Here is a 24986-nt window from a genome sequence, read left to right as displayed (position 1 = left end):
TTAGAAGTATTTATAGTGGAGGTGGATAAATCTTTGATAGATTGAGGAATAGAGGGCTACAGGAAAATGGCACAGAAAAGGAGTCGTGGCCAGCACAGATTAGCCATGATCATACTGAATGGCGGGACAGGCTTAAAGAGTCTGGTGGCCTGCCTCAGAGATGGGACTCCCACTACTGAATGCGAAGTTGTGGGTTCAAGTTTCACCCCAGTACACAAAATATAGAGTGACACTGCAAAACAGTACTAAGGGAGTACTGAACGGTCAATGAAGCTGTGTTTCCTACAAGACTTTAGACCAAAAGTTGTCTGCCCTCTTGAAATCTCACAGAATTATATTAAGAGCAGGAAAGTCCTAGCCAATATTTGTCCCTCAGCCAACATCACAAAAGCAGATTATCTGGTCATTGATCTCAAGTGTTGTCTGATGGAGCTTGTCAGCAAATTAGCCGCCACATTTTCTGTGATACAAGGCCTCCACTCAATTTAACGTATCATGGGGCATCCTGAGGTCATGAGTGGCACAATATAAATGCAGGTATTTTTCTTGAGTAATACAAAAGGATCTTTTTGGTTTATATTAGACAGTCAACTGTGTAATGGACAGTCAATGCTGAACTGCTATCTTTTTGCACTGGATTACTCCCACTACAGTAACTGGCTTCATTAGTAAGTGTGTAAAAGACTGTGTGCCAAAGAAGCAAATCCATGTGTTCCCCAACTGAAACCATGGATCAACAGGGATATCCACTGCTTTCTGAAGTCCAGGTCTGAGGTGTTCAAGACAGGAGACCCTGACCTATACAAGAAAACCAGATACAACCTAAGGAAATCCATCAAGGATGTCCAAAGACAGTAACGGATCAAGCTAGAGACCCAGGCTAGCCACACAGACCCCCCGCCCCCCACCAACTATGTCTGCAAGACATAACAGGCTACAAGATGAAGGCATGTAAAATCGCCAGCCCCAACGCACACCTTCCGATGAGCTCAATGCATTCTATGACCGTTTTGAGCAAAAGGTCAGCGAGAGCATGCCCTCCACCCTGAAGTCCTGGATGAACCTGTATCTGGGGTCAACACTGCAGATGCCAGAGCAGCTTTCTTGAAGGTCAACCGACAGAAAGCAACTGGCCAAGTTTGGGTACTCGGATGAGCACTCAGATCCTGTGCGGATCAGCTGGCGGGGGTACTTGCAGACATCTTCAACCTCTCTTTACAACAATCTGAGGTCCCTATCTGCTTTAAGAAGATGACCATGATCCCGGTACCCAAGAAAAACCAGTGTGCCTCAATGACTATCGTCTGGTGGCTCTGACATCCATCATTATAAAGTGCTTCGAAAGACTAGTCATGACACAAATCAATTCCAGCCTCCCAGACTACCTGGATCCACTAAAGTTTGCCTATCGCCACAACAGTCCACAGCAGATGCCATCTCCCTGGCCCTGCATTCAGTCCTGGAATGCTGAAATAACAGACACCTATGTCAGACTCCTATTTATTGACTAGAGCTCAGCCTTCAATATCATTATTTCCACAAAACTCATCTCCAAACTCCGTGGCCTGGACTTTGACTTCTCCCTCTGGTGCTGGATTCTGAACTTCCTAACTCACTGACCACAATCAGTAAGGATAGACAACAATATCTCCTCCACGTTCATCATCAACACGATGCCCCACGAGGCTGTGTTCTCAGCTCCCAACTATACTCCTTATACGTACATGAATGATCTCAATAATAACAAGACAGACGACAGGGATGAGATAGAAAATATGGTGAACTGGTGCGGGAACAATATTCTCTCCCACAATGTCAACAAAACAAAGGAAATTGTCATCGACTTCAGGAAGTGTAGAGGAGAACACGCCCCTGTCTACATCAATGGGGCGAAGTAGAAAGGGTTGAGAGTTTCAAGTTTATAAGTGTCCAGATCACCAACAACCTGTCCTGGTGCCCCCAAACCGACACTAGTTAAAAAAGCCCACCAACGCCTCAGAGGTTGCTTTCTCAGAAAACTGAAGAAATTTGGCATGTTAGCTACGATTTGCACCAACATTTACAGATGCACCATAGAAAGCATTCTTTCTGGTTGTGTCACAGCTTGGTATGGCTCCTGCTCTGCCCAAGACTGCAAGAAACTACAAAAAGTTGTGAACGTAGCCCAATTCATCACGCAAACCAGCCTCCCATCCATTGACTCTGTCTACACTTCCTGTTGCCTCAGAAAAGCAGCCAGTATAATTAAGGACCCCACGCACCCTGGACATTCTCTCTCCCACTTTCTTCCATTGGGAAAAATATACAAAAATCTGAGGTCACGTACCACCTCACTCAAGAACAGCTTCTTTCCTGCTGCCCTCAGACTTTTGAATGGACCTACCTTGCATTAAGTTTATCTTTCTCTACACCCTAGCTATGACTGTAACACTACATTCTGCACTCTTACGTTTCCTTCTCAATGAATGGTATGCTTTTTCTGTATAACACGCAAGACATAGTACTTTTCACTGCATGCTAATATATGTGGCAAGAATAAATCATATCAAATCATGGACAATTCCTTTTCCAAGATAATGTTTATAATACTTGCAAGAGACCTTATGAGAAAACTTGCATCATCATTGCAAATGGCAGTCCTGGAGACTAATGCAATGCTGTTTTTGTACTCTGTCCCTTGAAAGGGTCAGATGAGAAGGAGAGAAGTCACTGGGATGTTTTAAATTAATTCTTATATCAAGACAATATGGTATTGACCAGAAATGACCAAATCAGGCTTCAATGGGTTGATGGGAAAGCATAACAAACTGCAGGCTGTGCTATACTAAACTCAGAGTTAAATATTTCCCATTCACCCACTGTCCTACAGTTAATTTCTCTCTCCAATTTACTCAGGTCAAGTCTTTCATCCCTTTGTCATTTCTTCTTTTCCAAATAATCAGGTCTCTTTTTGGCTGTTTTAACATTAAATACATTTTGATTGTTTATCCCTAATTATATTTTGACTGCTCGTTTCCATTTCTTTTCCTCCCTTCCTGTTGCTGACCTGCTCCAGATATTATGTTCAAGAACCAGATTCATTACTATATCTTTTCTTGTCAACTTAAGCACTAACTCAGAAAACAGCACTGAATACATCCATAAATTCTTCCCTTTTATGTTCAAATAATTGAACTCCGAATCAAGGCCTCCATTATTGGTGTCCTTTGCTTCTTTCTGGCAATTTGATGGCCTGCATTATTTTATCCTGCGACTCCAACCACAGTCACTATCTGCACATTACCACTGGTAAAATTATTCCTTTCCACTGCTGAAATCTGTGTCCTCATAAGTAAATACCACATGCTTCCCATTTTGTTTTCCTTAACTCTTCTAAAAGTATTTAACTTGGTGTCTCTCAGTTTTAATTCAGTCCGTGACATTTTGTTGCCACTAAAGTATAGATTCTCCTCACCTAGGTTTAATCGTTATTCTTCTTGCTTTAGCACATAAACATTCTAGCTATTCTTTTGCTGTTGGTAACTTTTGCATCTTCTTTACCTTTTTTGACTCGCAGCTACATTTGGTCATTCCTTCTTGCCCCTGCTAAGGGAAGACTCACTATTCTGCTCTAAAATTATACCTGTTGGTACTTTAGTCCCCAATACTTTGCAACTCTTGAAACCTCCTATATTAGAGCAAACAATTTGGGAGCCCCAATACTCTGCAGTATTTCTAGTGTTGTTCCAACTTGCCTGTTTTTTCTGCCTTGAACTATTTAACTGTTACTAAATGTATTTGATCCATATGTCTGAAGCATCTGGACTGATATTTTGAAGATAATTTGGTAACTTGGCACAAAAAATGCAGTAAATGGGTCACTGATAATTCCTCAAAATACATAGCTCTGTGAAAACAGAATATCAAAGCTGCAGATTTCCAAATTACAGGGACAGTGCCCATTTACAGGAAGTTGTAATTAAGCAGTCAACAGGAAGTTGTGGTTAAACACGCAGATGAAGGGTTCCATAAGATCAAAAAATACACAAATTTTACGAGTAAGCATTCCAAGTTAAAATGTCAAGATTATCAATATCAAAATATCAGTCTAAAAAATATACATTACTAAAGGAGCTGCCTGTCTTAATTCTACATTGAATATTATTGTAATTTATGCTCTCAACACTTCTAATAATAATCAGTAATTACATTTTAGCCTTTAGTTGGAAGTGACAGAATACTAGTTACTCCAGAAAAGATAGCAGTTTGCTGTGGCTTGCTACATGTGGCCTTATTTCTTTTCCCAAGCAGTAACTGATGCAACAATTGGAGTAGTAACACTACTGTGTACTGCTCTGAAAAGGTAAATGATGAGGCAACAGAAACTCTCTCATGCAACTCACTGGTATTTATTTAATTATTTTAACTGTCCGCTTGCGTTTAGCTGCTTCAACTTAGTAAAACATATAACGGGAAATGAGGAATCTGTAAGGCACAATGAAAAAAACACATCATTATATTAGAGTGGCTAGTCAGACTCCACTTCAATGCTCCAGTAAAATAGAACTTACTTGCAGATACTTCCTCCAGACTTGCTGTGGCAAGGCTTGATTTGTAATGAACAGGCAACTGCTTTCCACATTTCTGGTTGACAGGTCTTTATATTTTTCACAGGTATGTTCATAAATGGCATCTTTATGGTCCCTTTCTCCCAAAGTTTCATGTCATTCTTGGCTCCTTGGTCCGATTGCGTATTGCAACTACGGAATAATTCTGTGGGTCTAGATAACATAAAATTTCACCAGCTCTCTCCAGAATAGCCAATTATTAACTCCAATGATAACCCCTTCATTGTCTCCTAGATCCTTTCTTGTGCCACACTGAAGTTATGTTTTCAATGACAATCTGGACCAGTTCGCCAGCCTTATTGACATTCTCTGAATGAGCTGTTCTACGTTTGAAATATCTGAAATTATTTTGTTAATAATTTGTAAATAAATACAGCATTCCTTTAAAAATATTCAGAGAGTAGAATTTGCTTCTTTCAAATGATGAGAAACACAGGAGAAAACCAGAAGGTACAATTAAGCTAGACCAATCACAACTCCTAATATTGTGTTAATTTTATGCAGTACGGCTCAAATTTATATTATGGATTTTAACAAATGATAACATTGAGTAAGATTAGACGTTGTTGTAAATACTGACCTGAATCATCAAACTACCAGCTGTACATTTTAATATGGAAGCAAGATGGGACAGCTGTGCGTATTTAAAAAAGGAGCTATGTTAGAAACAAAATAATGTTACAAACAATCCCAATTTAATTAAAACAGTTATTTTCTTTTGAAAACAACTTTCCTCTCTTGTCTCAAAGTGTTTTAATGCCTCTCTTAATAGGTCTTTGTGGACAGTGAGCAATGGCTGGTTATTTGAATTTGGTTGAAGTGTTCTCGTTCAACATCCACACACATGCACTTCCCAACAATGACCATCAGATAGAAATCTAGTGTAGAAACCTTGACAAGCCTTTCCTCTCCTTACAAAGAACTGGGGTAACATCAGTTTTGAATTGGATAGCCAGTTATGGCAAGAGTTTGATGAAACAAGTTGAAGGCGAGTCAGGCTGAAGGGAGATTCGGTTTTGAAATCTTGCATTGAGCTGCTTTGCAGCATTGTAGGATACCAAAAGATCAGAGCAGGAAATTAAGATGGTGAACCTCAGGCCACATTTAATAACAGATTAGAAGTATTCAGCAATGCAATCACCTAATAATCAATAAAGTTTATCTTTTTACTGCTCTGACTGCTAAACGATCTTGTCTACAGTTCTTCAGTCCCCTCTACCAAGGCAAAATATATTATATATTTCTGTCATTCTTCATTCTAGAATACAAGATTACATTTTTGTCCCCTTGGACCCTCCCTTTTATTCTTTTCAGCACAGACAGATGAATGTACTAACACACCTTTGGAAATGATGCACTGCAAATATTCAGATTGCAAATGCAGCTCATAACATTAGAGATTTTAGAAAATGGGTTTTTAAAATATGGATTCTAAACTCCAGGCTTTTGAGGGAGAACAGTCCTTCAAGTAAAACCTTAACCAAACATTAAAGTCACAAGAAGCAATTCAATGAATACATTTACTAGGAAACACGGACCTTGTTTAAACCCTTACTTTACACACTAGGGTGCATGGAGCAGTGCTGAGCAGATTGTGTTTCCCCAGGACAGATACTGCCTCAAATTGTTAATTCTAGGCTTTGCGCCACATTTCTCAATATCAATGATGACACCTCTGTGCATGGCACAGGTAATGCCCCATGATACAGTATGCCCTGTGCAATCTATATAGTCTGTCGCTGTAATTAACACTACGCAAATATATTTTCCGCCCTATGAATTTATTTACTGTGAAAAATAAAAGCTTGCAGGCAGCATTTTGAATGATTTGTGAATAAAAACTGCCTAACATCCAGGTAAAGTAGTCGTATTGTTAAACAAATTTAACACAGCAGCTATTATGCAACTGCTACTGTGACAGGTAAGCTATCACATCTTTAAAAATTAAATACCCATCTATCTGCAGGAATCAACGGCTTGTATGGGTTTACAATTGACTTTTATTTCCTATTTTAAATCAAAATGCCCCATTCATTGGTCTCCTGGATTGTTACACGAGGAGTAGAGACTGTGTGATCATTAGTAGAAATAAGTTGAGAAGGTGAGGGAGAATTAGACCAGGATCTGCCAACTCAATTCAGTTTTCATTGCAAAAATCATACACCCTGGGATAGAATTGAGTGCACTGGCTTTATTCTGGCACAATTCTCCAGAAAATAGCACATGCCACACACAAAAATACATCCCAGAATTTTAAGCACAAATTCTATTCAATGTATACCGAGTTTTCACAATCTTTTACACTAATTTTAAAAATATTGTCTTACCAATCTGGCCATGTCCCCAGTTGAATTACACACTCTTGGGAGTTTTCACTAATTGTGCTTTGCAAGGCCTCTGAGGAGGTTCTTAAATTAAACTAATTCTTTTGAGTGCAGGGTTCTAATCGACATGTTTTAAAAGCTTTTAAATGTAATCTTAAGTTTGCTAAGAAACTGGTTACAACACCCTAATATAACTGGTAAATGGTGCTATGAATTTTTGAAGTAATTTTCAGTCATTAAAAATTGAATTATTCACAGGTACTGGGCTGACTTATGAAAGTGATTATATATTTGTGACATACACAGATGTTTGTGATGTATGTGTATTAACCAAATTGCACCCAATTACCACACAAATATATTAACTTTTAAAGCCACATTTATAAGCATTGTTCAATTCACTAATTCAAGGCAAATTGTGTGTCTGATGAAATGCAAATGAAAATGAGCATAAAAGGCAAATAAAACATTTTTCAAAAGCAGCACAATTGTGGGTGCAATTTGCACCCAGATTGTTGATTGTGTTCAAAGCAGGAATTCTACACTACTGTTCGTATTTTCATATTTCTGTTGTAAATTCCTACGTTTATATTCACAATAGAAATGCCTTTGCGAACATGTAACACTGGCTGTGCATTGTCCTGTTCAATGCTGGCGCTCCAGGACCTTAACTGGCAGAAGAATGTGCGCGTAGCATGAGAAGATTACACAAGAAATTTTCATTAAAAATATGGGCATAGGAGTTCAGAATGTAAAACAATGACATGGCACATCATGTCAACATAAAGCTAAAATATTAATACATTAGGGACTTTCCAAAGAATTGGGGCAATAGCCTTAAAGTTCTATAACCAACTCAAGGCCCTTGAGACCATGGGTTAATCTAAAACAGTTCTCGTGTTCCAATCTTTCCTCAGAACTCATCCCTTTTAACTTGTAAAAAATTGTTCATTTTCACATCCTTTCTAGTGCATGATTACCTATCTCATGGTGACTATATCTCTTACAATTAAACTTATTCAAATTTGCAGGTGAGGCGATGGTCTGGTAGTATTATCACAAAACTATTAAGCCAGATCTTGGCTAATGTTCTAGAGATCTGGGTTCAAATCCTGTCACAACAGATGGTGGAATTTGAATTTGATAAAAATTATCAGAAACCATTGCTGATTGACAGAAAAATCCATCTGGTTAACAAATGTCCTTGAGGAAAGGAAATCTCCCATCCTTATCTGGTCTGGCCTGCATGTGACACCAGAGCCACGGCAGCGTGGTTGACTCTTAACTGCTCTTTGAAATGCCCTAGCAAGCCACTCAGTTCAAGGGCAACTAGGGATGGGCAATAAATGCTGGCCAGCCAGCAACACTCATGTCCCATGAAAATGAAAAAAAAATTCTTCACAACTGTGAAATAGAGGGAGTTAAATCCAAAGAAAGTCTGTTTTTGATATTCATTTATGAGAATTAACTGGCCACAGTATTACCTGCTGAGGGAGTTTTGCAGCTGTCTGGCTCTCTGCTGACTGTTATTGTCTACATGAAGAGCATACACATCAGTGTAATAGCCTATCAAACATATTTTGATTACAAAACAAATCAAAACCATTTACTAGGCTCCTGGCTATGTCCCAAAATCTGTTACATTAAGATAGAGTTTGATGACTTACAAATTGGTTTGGGTCGGATATCTGGGTAGAGTTTAGAGTTCAGAGTGAACAGTGTATTTTGATATACTTATTCAACATTGAAAAACACCTGAACATCAATTTTGAATGTCTAAAGGTTAAAATAAGCATCAGTGTCCTCATTTCTTCTTGGCCCACTGTACTGATGAATATCCTGTAGTAATGTGATGAAACCTACATATAACTTGGTTACGGATAGTGACCCGCGTTTAGTGTTGGTAAATAATTTAGTTGGGCAGCACAGTGGTTAGCACTGTTGCCTCACAGCACCAGAGACCCAGGTTCGATTCCCGACTTGAATCACTGTCTGTGCGGTGTTTGCACATTCTCCTTGTGTCTGCGTGGGTTTCCACCGGGTGCTCTGGTTTCCTCTCACACTCCAAAGATGTGCAGGTTAAATTGCCCCTTGTCGGGCGACTAGCTAGGGTAAATATATGGGCTTAAAGGATAGGGCCTGCGTGGGTTTGTGATCAGTGCAGACTTGATGGGTCAAATGGCCTCCTTCTGCACTGTAGGATTCTATGATTCTAATGTGTATATTTTTGTACCTAAAAAGAATGAGATGAAAATTTTGTAACTAAGTGAAATCTGCTATATTGACCATATACCATGGTTTCATTTTCCTTTTAATAAACTCATTCAAATCTCATGGCCTGATAAAGTTGTTACTACTATCCTAAATGGAAACGCAAAAGAGCTCGTATTAATTGTAGAATGTCATTAGAGTAACAAAGAACTCAGGTAATATTACGAAATATTTTGCAGATGAAGTCATATTTCAGTACATAGCAAGTAAGAACAAAACATGGGAGTGAACCACATAAAGACTAGGTTCAGTGTCCTATTCTTCACTACCTATTTGAGTTCCAACATGGTAGCTTTTAAAAGTGAAGGGTAGAACACTGGAGCTTAGCCTTTCCAAACTCACTGCTTTTATTTTAAAATACACGTTGCACACAGTGCATCAACAACCACACATTCTGTCTCTTTCTGAGTCCCCATCAAAGTCCATTGGAATACAACTAATCCCATTTGTTATACAATCAACAGACCATGGCACTGAGTACAAGGGATAAGGAAAACATACCATTACCCTGTCTGGCCTGTAGATGACTCCATTACCACACTAGTGTGGCTGATTATTAACTGTCCTCTGAAGTAGCCACACAAGTCACTCAGCAGGATCAAACCTTTGTGTTGTCCAAAAAGACAGTCCATCTATCTTCTTTATGCAACTAGAGTTTGGCAATAAACATTGGTCTTGGCTGCAGTACCCACATCACGTGAATGATTTTGTTTGAAGAAACAAGTACATGGATGAAGCCACGGAATAGTAATAGGAACATGACAGAGACAATTAATTTGACATGTCATTACTGATTAGTCCCCAAGTCTCCATGTATTGATTCTAACCCTTCAATTGTAAATTTAATAGCACACATTTCCAACTGATATATATACACACTTATATAGCAATTAATTACATAGAACATAGAACACTACAGCACAAACAGGCCCTTCGGCCCACGAGTTGCGCTGATCACATCAACACCTACCAATCCATAGACCTATCTATAACCCCCAATCCCACTAAATCCCATATACTCATCCAGAAGTCTTTTAAAAGACCCCAGCGAGTTCGCCTCCACCACCACTGACGGCAGCCGATTCCATTCACTCACCACCCTCTGAGTGAAAAACTTACCCCTAACATCACTTCTGTACTTGCCTCCCCGCACCTTAAATCTGTGTCCTCTCGTAGCGACCATTTCAACCCGGGGAAATAGCCTCTGAGAATCCACCCTATCTATTCCTCTCAACATTTTATAAACCTCTATCAGGTCGCCTCTCAACCTTCGTCTCTCCAGGGAGAAGAGTCCCAGCTCCCTCAACCTATCTTCATAAGGCATGCCTCCCAATTACAATTTTTATTTACTATTGACTGCATAGCTGGATAACTAATTTAAATTCTTTTGTAATTTTTTCTGTTTGTTAACAGCACTTGCTATTTTAGGGTTGTTAGCAAACTTAACCAACATTGTTCTGGTACCTAGGCCTTCATGTTTATGTGAAGTAGCAGGATTGCCATTGAAGGTGTAAGGACTTGATGGGAAAATAAAGTTAAGTACACACCCACACACTCAGTCACTCATTCACACATGCTCACAAGGTAGCACCTGAACTCCTGCATGACTGAACAGTTATATTAATACTATGTTGGAATCCTGGTCTGTTTGAGTGATGTTCTAAATACCAGGTAGTCACTGTAATCTGTGACACAACCTCAACCATGATGCGGATATGCCAGCGTTGGACTGGGGTGAACACAGTAAAAAGTCTGACCACACCAGGTTTAAGTCCAATCGATTTATTTGATAGTAAACTCACAAGCTTTCGGGGTTTGTCCCTTCGTCAGGTGAGTGGAGTGTTCTGGTCTCAGACAGAGCATACAAAGCACAGGCAGTTTACAGATTACTGATTCGAATGCGAATCTCTACACCTAACCTGCTGTTCAAGTCCTAAAGTGGCCGACAATGTGAGTGGAAGGAGCACTGATCACAGGTGAAAGAGATGTGTACTGTCTCCAGACAGTACAGTGAGCGAGGTTTTGCAAACCCAGGCAAGTCACAGGGGTTACAGATAGTGCGACATGAACCCAAGATCCCTGTTGAGACCGTCCTCATGTGTGCAGAACTTGGCTATCAGTCTCTGCCTCACAACCTCAACCACCCAGACAACTGAAGAAAGCAGATGTTTATTTTGATCCCTGGATGGAGCACTTTAATTGAATCTTCAGGTCTGAGTTTTCTGGCATTGGCAGATCAATACTAGAGCCAGAGCCACAGTCAGCATCAGTCAGCTTCTTTTGAAGCAGTCTCTGATGTTCAAACAACTTCTTTGTACAACGTCAAAGGCTGCATAACACTGGAGCCAATGTCCTCATTTGATTGCTGCTCAAACCACACGACGCCTTCTCTTCATTGTCACCAGCCAACAAAGACCAAGCAGCTGAACAGATGATGAAGCTATTTTAGTAGCAAAGCTCTTCTGCATGAAATTCAGGGGCTATTTTCCCTGGGTCAGGTCTGGCAAAAAGGAGCAGACTTTTTTGAAGTTTCCACTCACTAACTAGAAATACTGAAAAACGGAGCAAAATGACTCTGAATGGGGCAGGAACAGGAAACAATTCACCATCTGAGAACAGATAATCAGAATTGAAGGCTGCTTTAAAGTCAAATTTTAACAAAGGAAATTGGAGGAAGATCACCAGATGCCCAGAGTATGACCTTCTGACAGGGTCAATAATCCCGGTTTACTTCCGTTTGCACGCCTCTGCCTCCCAACCTATGGCATTTCCACAATTTCCAGCTACATATGGAGTTAAACAAATGAGGGAGAATGTTTGCAGACAAGGTTCCAGCCAAATAGAAAATACAACAGCTACAATCTGCCTTCTGATTAAGACATTTACAAGTCAGAAGGTTAACTCACTGATTTGTACTTGCCAGCATTAATTCATCAAAAAGTTTAAGTTGAGTGCATTTGGCATGTTATCCACATCAAAGTTTCATCTTTAACTATACCGCATGAGCAGAAATGCTGCAGCACCATCTGGAGCACATGGAACCATTTGTAGGGTCAACAAGTTTTAGGCACATTCAGATTGCATAGAACCTCAGGATCTGCTGTGCAGAAAACTCTTTGGAAATGCTTTCCATATAATCCTATTTCTCTGCCCATTCCAGTATTAAAATTTTTTCACAACACGCTTGTAAAAATAAATGTAGTTAAGGGCTGTTAGGACGACTTACTTCAGAAAGAGTCACAAGACGTATAAACAGGGTTAACGCTTGGAGATTTAAAAGTCACCAAAAGGAGATTCTTACCTGTTGTTAAAATTAGTACAGTATTTGAGACCTTGACAACCCAGCTGACATGGTTCTCGGACATCAGCCAGGCACGTAAACATGGCAGCTTCCAGAGGGTTATATTCACAGACCCTATCAAATTCTTGCCAGTGAGTTGTGCTTCCCCACCTGGTGCTGTACAACTTAATACACAGGTCCCTGCCAAAATAAGAAAAATAATTCTTTAAAAATGATCTTAAAGTTTGAAAATCTGCACTTAAGCCAATACACATTACTGCACATTATGTTTCTTCCATGAATCACTCAATTGCTCACCTCAAACGCAGAAGTGTCAATTTCGGACTTAACATATTGGTATCAGTACAGCATAATGGAGAAAAAGTTAAGCAGCGGATTGTCTCAGTTGGAATTAGATGCAGCTATCAAAGTATGAGCAGTTTTCAGAGCAGGTTGTTGAATGTAGATTGGCCTGAAGTCTCCTCAGTGAAATGGAAGTTCTTAATGAAATACTTATTTATTTCACTTTGTAGTTATAGAAAATCAACCAGGCAGAACGACATCATTGTAGTAACTTTGTGTTAACATTGAAGTAACTAATTGAGTTTGATGCTCACAGGAATAAACTTTGCGTGGTACCCATAATCCCAACCTTGGATCCATTTTTATCATTGCTGTGATAAACATATAACTACCACTCCTAATATTATGCAGTTCAAAATATTCTAACAAAACACTAGCCGACATTTGGATGGTCAAAATCTAATTGACCTTGTGCTCTTCATTGTACAAAGTCTTCACACTTGTCTCGTTACACTTTAACAATCAGGAAAAAGATGAAGAAACAATTTGAAAAAAATTGAGAGAAGCATAATGTAACAAATCAGTGACTTCATGAATCATCAGGGGTTAGAAACACTGCAGTGTGAAGGAAATGGTGATTGCAGAAGAGGGTCAAGAGAATGAGAACCACTACAGCACTGACAGAGCAGTTTAAGAAAAAACAAGAGGCTACTCAGGAGAATGCGGACCTCAATGTTCACACAATGTTATTACAATGACGTGGTTCTTCTTTGAGATTTTCACTGCCTGGTTGATATTCTGTAACTATAAAGTGAAAATAATAAATATTTCACAAAGAACTTCCATCTCATTGAGGAGGCTTCAGACTAATCTACATCCAACAACCTGCTCTGAAAACTGCTCATATTTTGACAGCTACATCTAATTCCAACATAGCAGCTGAGCCAATCCACTACTTACTAAAACAGTCAATAACATTTTAAAAATCAAACAACCCACAATATTCCAAAAATGAGTCAATTCGCCATTTCTTTACTTGCCCCATCACCTGGTTGGGAATGTAAAATTAACTCTTGCGTCGTTTCATCTTTTCTGTCTTCCATCCTATCACAAGTCCTCCTTATCTTACCCATTCCTTGTTTAAAACTGATGACATCTTTAACTTTACCCAATTCTGCAAACAGGTCATTGACCTGAAACACTACCTCTGTTTCTCTCTTCACAGATGCTGCCTGACCTGCTAAGTATTACCAACGTTTTTGTTTTTATTTCAGATTTTCAGCATACGCAACATTCTGCTTTTGAGACTATCTGACTGGTCTGACAGAAAACAGCTTGTGAAGAGATTAAACCTTCTGGGCACGATTCCCCCAGTTTTGGAAGGGGCCAATAACCAGAGCACAGTTTTAGGGTAAGAGATAGGAGGTTAGAGGGGATAAAAGGGAGAATGTTTTCACACAGAGAGGAATGGGAGTCTGGAACCACCTGAAAAGGTGTAGAGGCAGAAATCTCATAATATTTGAAAAGTAATTGGATTAAGATCATTAAATGGAGAAATTCAAGGCTCTATGGTACAAAATTGGTCTAATACTTTCACTTCTTGTGAGGGTTACAAAACAGAATACACTGAGATTTACACTCGTCTAAGGCTACCATCGCCTGCAACTGAAAAGTTTACTTATTGCGTGTTCATTCTTCAGACACTATAGAAACTTAGCCAAGTTGGATTAGATCTGGCAATTGGCTTTTGAAGCCTGCTCCAATGTACATCCTGGAATTTCACTGGGGTGCAATGAAAAATGTGTGTCCACATTACAACTGAGAAGATCTTCCAAGAAGATGGCGCAGAGCGAGGTGATTTCTTGCAAGTTGTGCCCAACATACCCTCTACTTCTATCTTTTACTCTCATTCAATGCTTCTAAAACTGCATTTTAACTCTTTTAAACTCTCTAACAATGACCGCATTCTGCACTCTCCTCTTTCCTTCAACGTACAGCATGCTTTGTCTGTATAACATGCACAAAACAATACTTTTCACTGTATACTAATATGTGACAATAATAAATCAAAGCAACTCACAACCTTGTGCCGATCTACAATAAATTTCACAACAAAATCCCTAGAGAGGCTCAAATCAATGTTTGAAAGAGGTTGTGAAGTTTGAAGGATGCACATTGTTTGAAGAATGAAAATGACCTTATGAGGCAGATACTCCCTCTCTAATTCAGGCAGCCTCCACACATCATAGGAGCCAAACTAAAGTCACACCCAAAAACAGATTAGAGATTGACGTTAATTTGCACAAATTTTGGGTCCATAAAATTTCCAGCTAATTGAAGGACTGCAAACAAGGAATTTTTTTCACCAAATCTGACTTTGCCCATTGAGACAAACGTAATAATGGGAATTAAGGCTCGTACTTCTTCAAACTTATATTTCTTGAGAAACAGTTTCTATTAGAATATCAAAGCTGCCCAGACATACAAAATGAAATACTTTTTAGTTACTATACCAACCTGCAGATTGAAGTATTTGCTTTAGAACAACAGTGCAATTTAGCACCATCAACAGCTGTAGCAGGCAACCCATTTGTGCTGTTATCCGGGTTACCTGGTCCAGAGCTTTCTAGAAAGCACTGCCAGAGTGGATCCTGAGGCAGTGGCATTTTCTTACACCCATCGATAAGTCCATCAACAATTTCTTGATCCGTAGACTTTGTCATCAGCACTCTTCGACATGTGGTCTGGCAAGCATGGTCTTCTGCTCTGTCACAGCAATATAAACCTAAACAGTTAGAAACTCATTAGTACTATTTAGCTTTACTGCACTTTTTATTGAGATATTTATGTTACATTTCTCAATAAAGTAGTATTAAATTACAAGTGATACAGCACACACCTTATATGAAGGATCCTGGATATCTGGAATAATGTTCTCAGAGAACCATGAAATACTGACAATGAACAGAAGAACTTTTTAATTTTAATTCAGCAACTTGCCTAAGATTTACTAAATAGGTTTCATGTAACTGATGTGGGATGTGCTGACAGGGGCATAACCCCACAGAGCCCAATTGGCAAGAGCTGAGACTAAGGAATCAAAATGTCCAAGTGTGTGTACATATGCTGGAGTTAGATCAGCTAAAGCCAACAGAATACTGGTAAGCCGTCCCCTACTTGTCCAGCTAAAATAATCTTTTTGTTGGGCTTGCATGGTTACATAAGGGAGAAAAGGGTAAAAAGGAAGGAGTTAGCTGCCAGTCGAGGAAAGGGATATTTGCATTTATATAGCATCTGTCATGAACTCCAGGCATCCCAAAGTGTTTTAACCAAATAAGTATTTTTGAACTGTAGTCAATGTTGTAGGAAACACAACTGCCAATTTGCACATAGCAAATTTCCACAAACAACAATGTTACAAATTATGAGATAATTTTGTTGGTGGGGTTGGTGAAGGATTTTTTGGGTCAGGACATCAGGAGAGCGGCTCTGTTCTTCATTGAATGTGTCAAGGGATTTTTTTTAATATCTATCCAAGACAATTGCTGGAGCCTTGATTTATCAGAAACATAGTACTTCTAATGGTGTAGGTTCTTCATTGGTACTATACCAAGTGCCAGCTAGATTATATGCTCATCCCAGATTAAGACTTTAACCCAAGAAGCACTGACTCAGAGGTGAGAGCGCTATCACTGAGCCAATGCTGGCACCATTGATTTGTGTACTAATCCAGGTCTGATTAATGAGAGGCTGTGTGGTCAGTTATTAATAGCTGTCTGGACACTGAAGTATCTGGCTCAAGTATTGAATTCTCTTCCACTTTGCATTGATTTGATTGCTTAGATTTTATTGCAAAGTAATTATTTGGGTACAAAGTACATTGCATGATAAGGTGCTAAAATAAATGCAAGGTTTCCTTGCAAATAATGACTGTTATTTTCAGACCAACTTGATGTCAGAAGAGGTTCTACTACTTCTCAACACCTCCAAGGGGAGTAATCACTAGTCAGTTATTAAGCAGATTAGAGTTCCGCAGGACAAACTGCAGTTGCTGAGTTGTCCTCTTTTCAAAAGGAGGAATGAACAGCATAACTCAACAAGGTGCAAGTACATGATCACTATCTTCATGATCACAGCTGGAACATAGAATGCTATATCAAATTGTAGTCTCATGATTCAGGAATGCAGACCTTCAGCAGCAACTCCTGTTTCTCTGCATCCAAATCAAGCTAAACATCAAATGCTACATGTACGAATGTATTTGCATACCCAGTCCCAGTAAGCACCTCTCAGAAACATCAATTTACTTAACAGACATTAGCTTTCCTGTGAGACAGTCAGTCGTCATGATTTTGTTGGCATGCAATGCCAAAGCAGTATCCCCTTACAGGGTGTTGAATAACTGGTGGAAATGGCTTCTTATCCCTCCCTCTCTCCTTCCAAAGTTTCCCCATTTTTCACCATGAAGCCATTTCACAGCTGGATCCTGAACCCTACACTGGACTAAACAAAGCTATTCTTATGTGAGGCTAGAAGCTCCAAACGAGGGAGAACATTGCTTTGGACAAGCCTTATAACCCAGAAGGAAAAAACAGTTTGGACTAGTATCGTTTTACTGTTTTTTTTCCCCTTTGGGAAGCTACAAGTTTATCCTGCTTCACATTAACCTGCAAAAGGTTTTACAATCTGCTGGAGAAGGGAAATGAATAGTTATTTCTGAGCAGTGGCGAAACATCAGCCACGTCTTCAGGCTTTATTTCACCTTAGACTGAAATAATGTAGGTCAACAAGGGGGAAGATGATGGGAAAGCATGACTTGATGCAAAGGTGTGATATGGACAACGAGTTTTCATTAAGATGAAACTGACAGACTGGAAGATGGGCTCTGGCATATTTTATTCTGGAGGCAACAAAGGCACGAGTGGGGGAATACAGTTGCAATAGGCTAAGTTAGTGAGAAAAGTGGACGATATTATCAAGGAGGTCTTTGCGACAGGTAAGGATGAGGGAATCAAAATAGGAAGCCAAGATTGCTGAAAGTCTGCTTCAGTTTGAGACAGTGGCCAGGAGTGAATATGGTGGTGATGGTATGGAATTTTCAGTGGGGACAAGGGCAATGTCACTTGTCTTTGTAATTAAATTTCGAGCAAATTCTGGCTAATCTACAGCCAGATCTTGGGTCTAATGAGGTGACAGTGCTGGGCTGGTAATGGAAACAACTATGACTAGACAATTAAGAGTGGAAGCAAGAGAAACAAATCCTACTGAGCTGGGCAACAAAGGAAATATTGGAGGAGAATAGTGGGATCGATCACAAAGGCTGCAGAAAAATTGAAAAGAAATTTTGCAACAAGGTCACAGTCACATATCATTTCATTCATGAGCGTTTATGGCAATTTCTACGCTGGAGAAAGAATAATACTTGATTGGAAAGATTCAAAACAAGAGATTGTGGATAAGACAAGCATTGGGAGGTGACTTCCTATTCATGTAAAGGAAACAGAAGCTAGAGACGGAATGATAAATTTAAAGAATAGAAGAGTTGAGTCTTTGAGGAATGGAAGAAAACAATGGTTCAAGAAAAAAAACATTTGCAATGCAACACAATGTAAGAAATGGAAGTGGGATCAAGGAAAGAGGTGTCTCTCATCCATGAGAGACAAGAGACAATCTCGACACGGAAGGGGGTTCAGGAAAAGAGTAAGGGCTTGATGGGCTATTGAGCAAATGGAAGAGAAATAACAGCAGCTGCCATCTGAATGGAGGGCCCCTATGGTGATAACACAGACATGCATGCGCTCCACCAAACAAAGGCAATTATAAGTGATTACTAGACAGCATCTGCTCTAAGAATGACTGAAGTAATTTTAAAGATTTATACTTACTATCAATCGGATTTTTCATTGGGTATGAGCGAGTGTAGTTGTCAACACATTGAATAAGCTGTGGGCTAATGGATGCACAGTAGTTTTCTACAGCTTTAATCTGTGACTGTGTAGGAGAAGAATCTGTACGAAAAATGGCTTGGCAATATTCTCTACAATTTGTGTGTCGGCCTGCATAGCTGCAACACAAGGATCCCTCTGTAATATAATAAAGGCAAATATTAATTCATGTATCAAGCTAAAGGTCCTATATTCTTTGTTCAATGATCTCTGAATTAAGGTTGTAATCAACCATAGTGCTTCAAAGATCAGTGCACTGAGCAATATTACTTAGGAAACAATATTTTGAGTTTGAATAATTTATCCTGCCATCTACTCTTCATGTCATCCCTCTGCAGTACAAGCCAACAGTTGAGAGAAATGATTAATTATTGCTACAGTTATGCTGTACTATGCATTACCTAAGTGAATGATGCGCTGGCAGTAACTTAGAAAATTCAGAAAAATCCAGTTGTGGTACAAAACCCATCTCACCTTGACATTAGTTCAGTCCATGGTGTCCAAAGATGTGTAGGTTAGGATAGTAAATGTATGGAATCATAGGGATAGGGCAGAGGGGAGGGCCTGGATGGGATGCTCTTTCAGAGAGTTGGTGCAGACTCAATGGGCCAAATGGTCTCTTTCTGTACTGTAGGGATTCTATGGTATAATCTACTACAGTCATCTAAGTTGCAGGGTCATTGTACACCTCATGAGATTTTCTTTCTTGTGATTTACAGAATCAGGACAAGATTTCATTGCTTTTATCTTTCCTTATTCTAAATATTACACTTTTTCGCAAACTTAGCACTGCCCCTTATGTTTTTTCATGACATAATCTTTCATATATTGCCTTTTACAATATTTAATACATCAGATTTCAAAACATTACAGCTTAAGCTTACTGATTTGCATCACAAATAGATTTACATTAACACTGCAATGAAGTTACTGTAAAAATCCCCTAGTCACCACACACTGGCGCCTGTTCAGGTACACTGGAGGGAGAATTTAGCATGGGTAATGCACCTAACAAGCATTTTTGGACTGTGGGAGAAAACTGGAGCACTTGGAGGAAACCCACGCAGACACAGGGAGAACGTGCAATCTCCGCACAGACAGTGACCCAAGCCGGGAATCGTACCTAGGTCTGTGGTGCTCTGAGGCAGCAGTGCTAACCACTCTACTGTTGACTTCTAAGGGTACTAAATTAACTAAATCACCATTTGAGTGCATTCTACTTTAATATATTTAAAGAAATATGAAAATAACTCAGTATTTCATTTATCAGCATCATTTCCTAGTTTTAGGGTAAAAATGACCTTACTTTCATTTCTGTTCACACAGCTGAAAAAAGCAGTCTGAAATACAAAAAAGAGACACAAATTAATAATTGCAATCACAGTAATCATCTGAAAAGATCAGTTTCACACACAAATCTGTCTCTTAAAATCTCTCTACCAATACCTCCTTCGAGGTGGATGTTGCCATGGCATTAGCAATTCTATTTTCAAGCCAGTCATTGGAGATGTGTAACAGAGGATGGATGAAGCTTTCACTCTGTTACCTCTTTCCTATTTCCAATTCACCACCCGCCCCCCACCACTTCCAAAAAAAAGGCTCATTTCATTAATGCCTTAGCGCTTCAGCCAAAACGGATACTTACACCCTGCAGTGACCTGGACAAATTTTAAATTTCCAAAATTGACAAAAAAATTCAAGTGCAAATTCCTATATAGTGCAGAATGAGGCCACATGGCCGATCAAACCTGCACCAACAACAATCCCACCCAGACCCTACCTCCGTTACCCCATGCATTTACCCTGTTAATCTCCCTGATACTGAGGGGCAATTTATCATGGCCAATGAACCTAACCTGCACATCGTTGGACTGTGGGAGAAAACCAGAGCATTCAGAGGAAACCCAAGCACTTGGGGGAAACCAGAGAACCCGGTGGAAACCCACACAGGCACAGGGAGAACGTGCAAATTCCATACAGACAGTTACCCAAGGCTGGAATTGAACCTCAGACACTGTTACTATGAGGCAGCAGTGCTAACACTGTGCCACGTATATAAACATTACATATGAAACTTTAAAATGATGAGCCATTCTTTTAAGAACTATATAAAGTCCACCTCCCCAACAAAATAAATATTTGGTATATTAAACTACATTTTACAGACATTAACTAAAACTCCGTTATTTCAAATGAAAACATTAGAAGTGAATGTCAATGTAATATATGCAAAGTTAAACATAATTACAAAACAAACAATGATCACAGCTATGTGAGAACCAAAATATCAAATGCAGCTTGAGCAGAACATAGGAATGTGTCAACAGATGCCTGGGTTGTAAGAACAAAGAGAAGCAGAAATTATAGTAAGGACAGTAACTATTTGATAAAAAGACAGGACTGCACTAGAGGAGAAAGTAGTGATAAAAGACCTCAGAGAGAGAGGGGAGATCTTGAAGCAGTCACAGCCAACACCTATAAAAAATATAACCAGTTTAAATCAGTGTAAACATTCACATTTGCCTTGACCATTAACAGTTTAAAAGTGATTACTTCAGAAAAAGAGAATATTATGGAACTATTTCACCACATTTAACACATAATTCAAAAATATACAAAATAGCTTCCATGTTAGCCTCAACAAAACAAATTTATATTGTTTAAATAATTCTTTAATTCCTTTTACAGTTGAAGAGGATTGACTATGAGACTGAAGTTTCTAATTCACATGGGACAATGACAGAAATAAATGTTTCTACACATTGTTTTGAATTTCTCTGTGCTGGGCAGTGGTAAATACTAGGCCCACTCTTGAGGGAGCTGAACTAACAATTTGAATTACAAGGTGTCTGTTATCATCTTTTCACTGATGCTAATTTGGTTTCATTACTGCTTCTGAAATTCGCTTGCATCATCATTCATTCCCAATCACTGCTTAAAAAGAAATAGCCAGGAGGAAAGCAAAGTAGGTCTTTAAAAGTATAGTGTGACACTACTGTGGCATTAAGAAATATATTTTAATTCTGTTTCACTGCTGTTTTTTATTGCATCGTTGCCATGATGTCTGTTGAAGATGTATAATGGGCTTTTGTATTTATTTTTAATTTGGGCCTAATGCAATATCCTGGAGTGTTACGAGTTTACAATCCTTTTAAATTGTTGTGGCAAGATTGTTTGGCAAGTCAAGGTCAAATGGTTTCTTCAGAGAGAAATCCAAAGATTCACTTTCAGTTTTAGTTAGAAGCTGTTGGACTCCAGACTGAAAAGCAGTATTTCATTGTCTGTCCTTGGTAACAAATTCTACTAGCTAGTTAAATGCAGTCTTTCTTGCCTTTCTGGAGTGAAAATTTTGCTGTTGATGGTTTGCGAGCTAGAGGCCAGCAGTGGCTCTATCTCTGCTGTGAGGAGTACTGGGAGTTGCAGGACAGGGAAGTCAGAGTTTTAATTCTCCATCCAAAGGACTAATTCTCAGGTGTTGCAGAGCTGCAAAATTCACATGAGAATACATATTTTCTGTGCTAGACTGAAACCTGGGCTGTATGTTGGTAAGAATATTGTGTTGGAACAGTATTCGTAGCTGTTAAGGTTTATACAATATCATGGGTTTTTTTTTTCGTTTGTAATTAGTAGAAATTATTGCTAATTGTCTTACTTTATGTTAACTATACTCATAAATAAACTTTGTTAGAAAGCTCTCTAATGGGTCACTTGAATCAAATCTGGAGTGGAACATCTTATACTTACCCATGCCAAAATTCAAGGTGCAAAACTTATGATCTCGGCTGACTTCATAAAACACCTTGGAGTTTCTGACCTAGTTTTTTTTTACCTTTAACTGAACTAAATTTATGTTGAAAAAGATGCTTTACTATTTGCAGTCTCTTCGCTCATTAACTTACGTTATCCTGCACATAACCAAGAAGACGACAATCATTGCACTTCAAATCTTACTAGAATCAGTTCCCTTTTTCCTCCCCATAAAACAGTACATCGAGGAAGTGATCCTCAATTATTTACTGATTAAAACAAGACTGCAGGATGACAAGCTAATTTTTAAAAAAGAATTTAAACATTGAGATGAATTTATTACACATTTATCCAAAGCACGCATGAAATCAGAAATGCTTGATGAAGAATTACTAAATCTCTGCAGGATTAGGATAGATCAAATGAACTTGGATATTGAGGTGGGAGAATTTGGATTCCAGAAGTGTGCACTTTGGTGGGCCACATGGTCTTTTCCTTACCCTCAAATCTTCCTTATGTTAAATGCAAGATAATAAAATACAAACTGAGGTACCAGCAAGCCCCAGAACAAGATCAAGAGGAGGAAAACACTGCATTAAAACATAACCAAATAGATAGAGCTGCTGCAGGTATGGTCTTCCTAATCATCTTGAATAGATCTGGTGTTGTGAGACTTTTTACTATCTTGAACAGAGTTCAATCTCCACACAGAGGTGAGTAATCTCTTGTGCAAATTTAGCATTAAGTAACCAGTTTTGTCACGTAGACTTTACTTCCCAGCATGTATACAAGAGGCTTGTTGTGACCTCAGCTCCAGACTGGAACTGGCCACGGAGCAATCATGTTGGAACAAGTACATGACTGTAGACAGGAACAGTGACAAAGCCCAAGATGTGTTAGATCAGAAAGAGAACAAAGAACAAGAGAACTTTGAATGCAATTCAACCTCCACCTACAAAACTTGTATGAAAACTATACCAATGGTTATGAATTAATACCCTTCCTTAGTTGTAACTTCTATATGACTAGCAAAGTAAGCAATTTAGGGACATCAAGGTCAGTTCAAGCATTACTTTGTAAAAATAGTTCCAATCTTGAACTAACAGATCAAGGTAACAAAGACTGATAAAAAGGATGAACAATTTCCCAGGTTAGTGAGCACCTTTAGATATATCTGAACACAAAGATTGATGAAGTTCACAAAAGGTAGGTATATAACTTCAGTACCATTGCATGAGGGGAAGGTGGGAAAGATATCAGCTACAAGAAGTTAATCAAAAAATCAAATTTTTCCATAGCTGTTGTTATGGTGATCCTATAAATATCTGTTCAAAATGTGAAACCAACAATGTGTCACCCTATCAGGAAATCTAGTAACCATGCAAGCCAAAATAAAAATAAACATGATTAAGTTAAGAGGTTAAAAGAGCACTGCAAGAAGCTGCATGTTCAAATTGATCACAAATAGGAGTTGCCAGTATAGTTTTAAGAAGTTATTTCATTTTATTTTATGAAGTGAACATTCCCAATGCATGGCTGGAGTTGAGCTAGGACCAGACTATGGCTGTGATCTTCCAGCCGTGTCATGCCCGAAACAGAATGCGTTCGAATGGGGCTGGAAAACTGCAGATCGTTTAGTGCATTCTGCGCCAGTGCCAAACATAGTCAGTATCTTCCTAATTACCACTCCCAGACATAATCTGGTTCCCGCCCTTAAATGAGAATTTAAATACGTACAGTTCGTTCAAGGCCATATCTTCCCTGCTCCTGGGATTTTCTGACCCTGGGTGCAGCGAGATCAGAGGCCACTGAAGCCCCCGGTGATTGGGGACATGGCTGCGTTAGCCCACTGGTTGTCCTAGCCTGGCAGTGCTGAGCAACTAGCAGGGTGCCAGCAGCAGTATTTGGGGCGGGCGGGGGGGGGGGGAGATGAAGTGGAGGCAGTCATGAAAGGGGGCACAAAGTAGGGGAGCCATGAAGGAAGCAGGGTTATGAAGTGATGGGGGCGGCCATGAAACTGGGGGGGAGGGAGTAGTGGGTTCATGAAGAACGTCATGAAGGGAGACCCACTGGGAAGGCCATGATGCTGGCAACCTTTGTTGGGGAGGGGTTCCTCAATTTTAATTTGAGATTACAGCACTGATCTGTGAAGGTGGGCTCACCAGTGTGTTTAGGCCCTGCCCCTCTCAACCAGTGCAAAACTCACCACCCCCCCGAAAATGCCTGGGTGGGAAAATTACAATCTGATTTGCACCGACATGTCTGGCGCGAATCACACCAGTTTCCTTGCCCAAAATGAGAGCCATCTTTTGGGAAAATTCCACCCCGTGTTTTTGGAAAACTGCATTTCTGCTAAGAGGTCATCAACTGGAAACATTAATCCTTTTTCCCTCTTCCTACTGAACAGCTGATGTTTCCAGCATCTTCAGTTTTTATTTCAGATTTCCAGCAGCCACATAGTTTGCTTTTTATGTAAACAGGTAACCACACTGAAAAATTTGGCTATCAG

General features: G+C 39.4%; 1 protein-coding gene across 1 annotated transcript in view; it reads right to left on the bottom strand.

The window, feature by feature from the left end:
- Positions 1 to 24986, bottom strand: part of reck (reversion-inducing-cysteine-rich protein with kazal motifs) — a 146201-nt gene that overhangs the window by 45745 nt on the left and 75470 nt on the right. Inside the window, exons 10-14 of the mRNA XM_080193594.1 lie at positions 20037 to 20070; positions 18671 to 18868; positions 15303 to 15570; positions 12504 to 12683; positions 4551 to 4760 (exon numbers count right to left, since the gene is read on the bottom strand). Coding sequence (XP_080049720.1) covers positions 4551 to 4760; positions 12504 to 12683; positions 15303 to 15570; positions 18671 to 18868; positions 20037 to 20070 — 890 coding nt within the window. The remainder of the gene's footprint in view (positions 1 to 4550; positions 4761 to 12503; positions 12684 to 15302; positions 15571 to 18670; positions 18869 to 20036; positions 20071 to 24986) is intronic.

Source organism: Carcharhinus amblyrhynchos, chromosome 8 (genome assembly GCF_965287045.1).
Source record: "Carcharhinus amblyrhynchos chromosome 8, sCarAmb.v2.hapA, whole genome shotgun sequence".
Lineage (NCBI taxonomy): Eukaryota > Metazoa > Chordata > Chondrichthyes > Carcharhiniformes > Carcharhinidae > Carcharhinus > Carcharhinus amblyrhynchos.
Note: the sequence above shows the minus strand (reverse complement) of the source record. Positions and strands in the feature narration are given on the sequence as shown.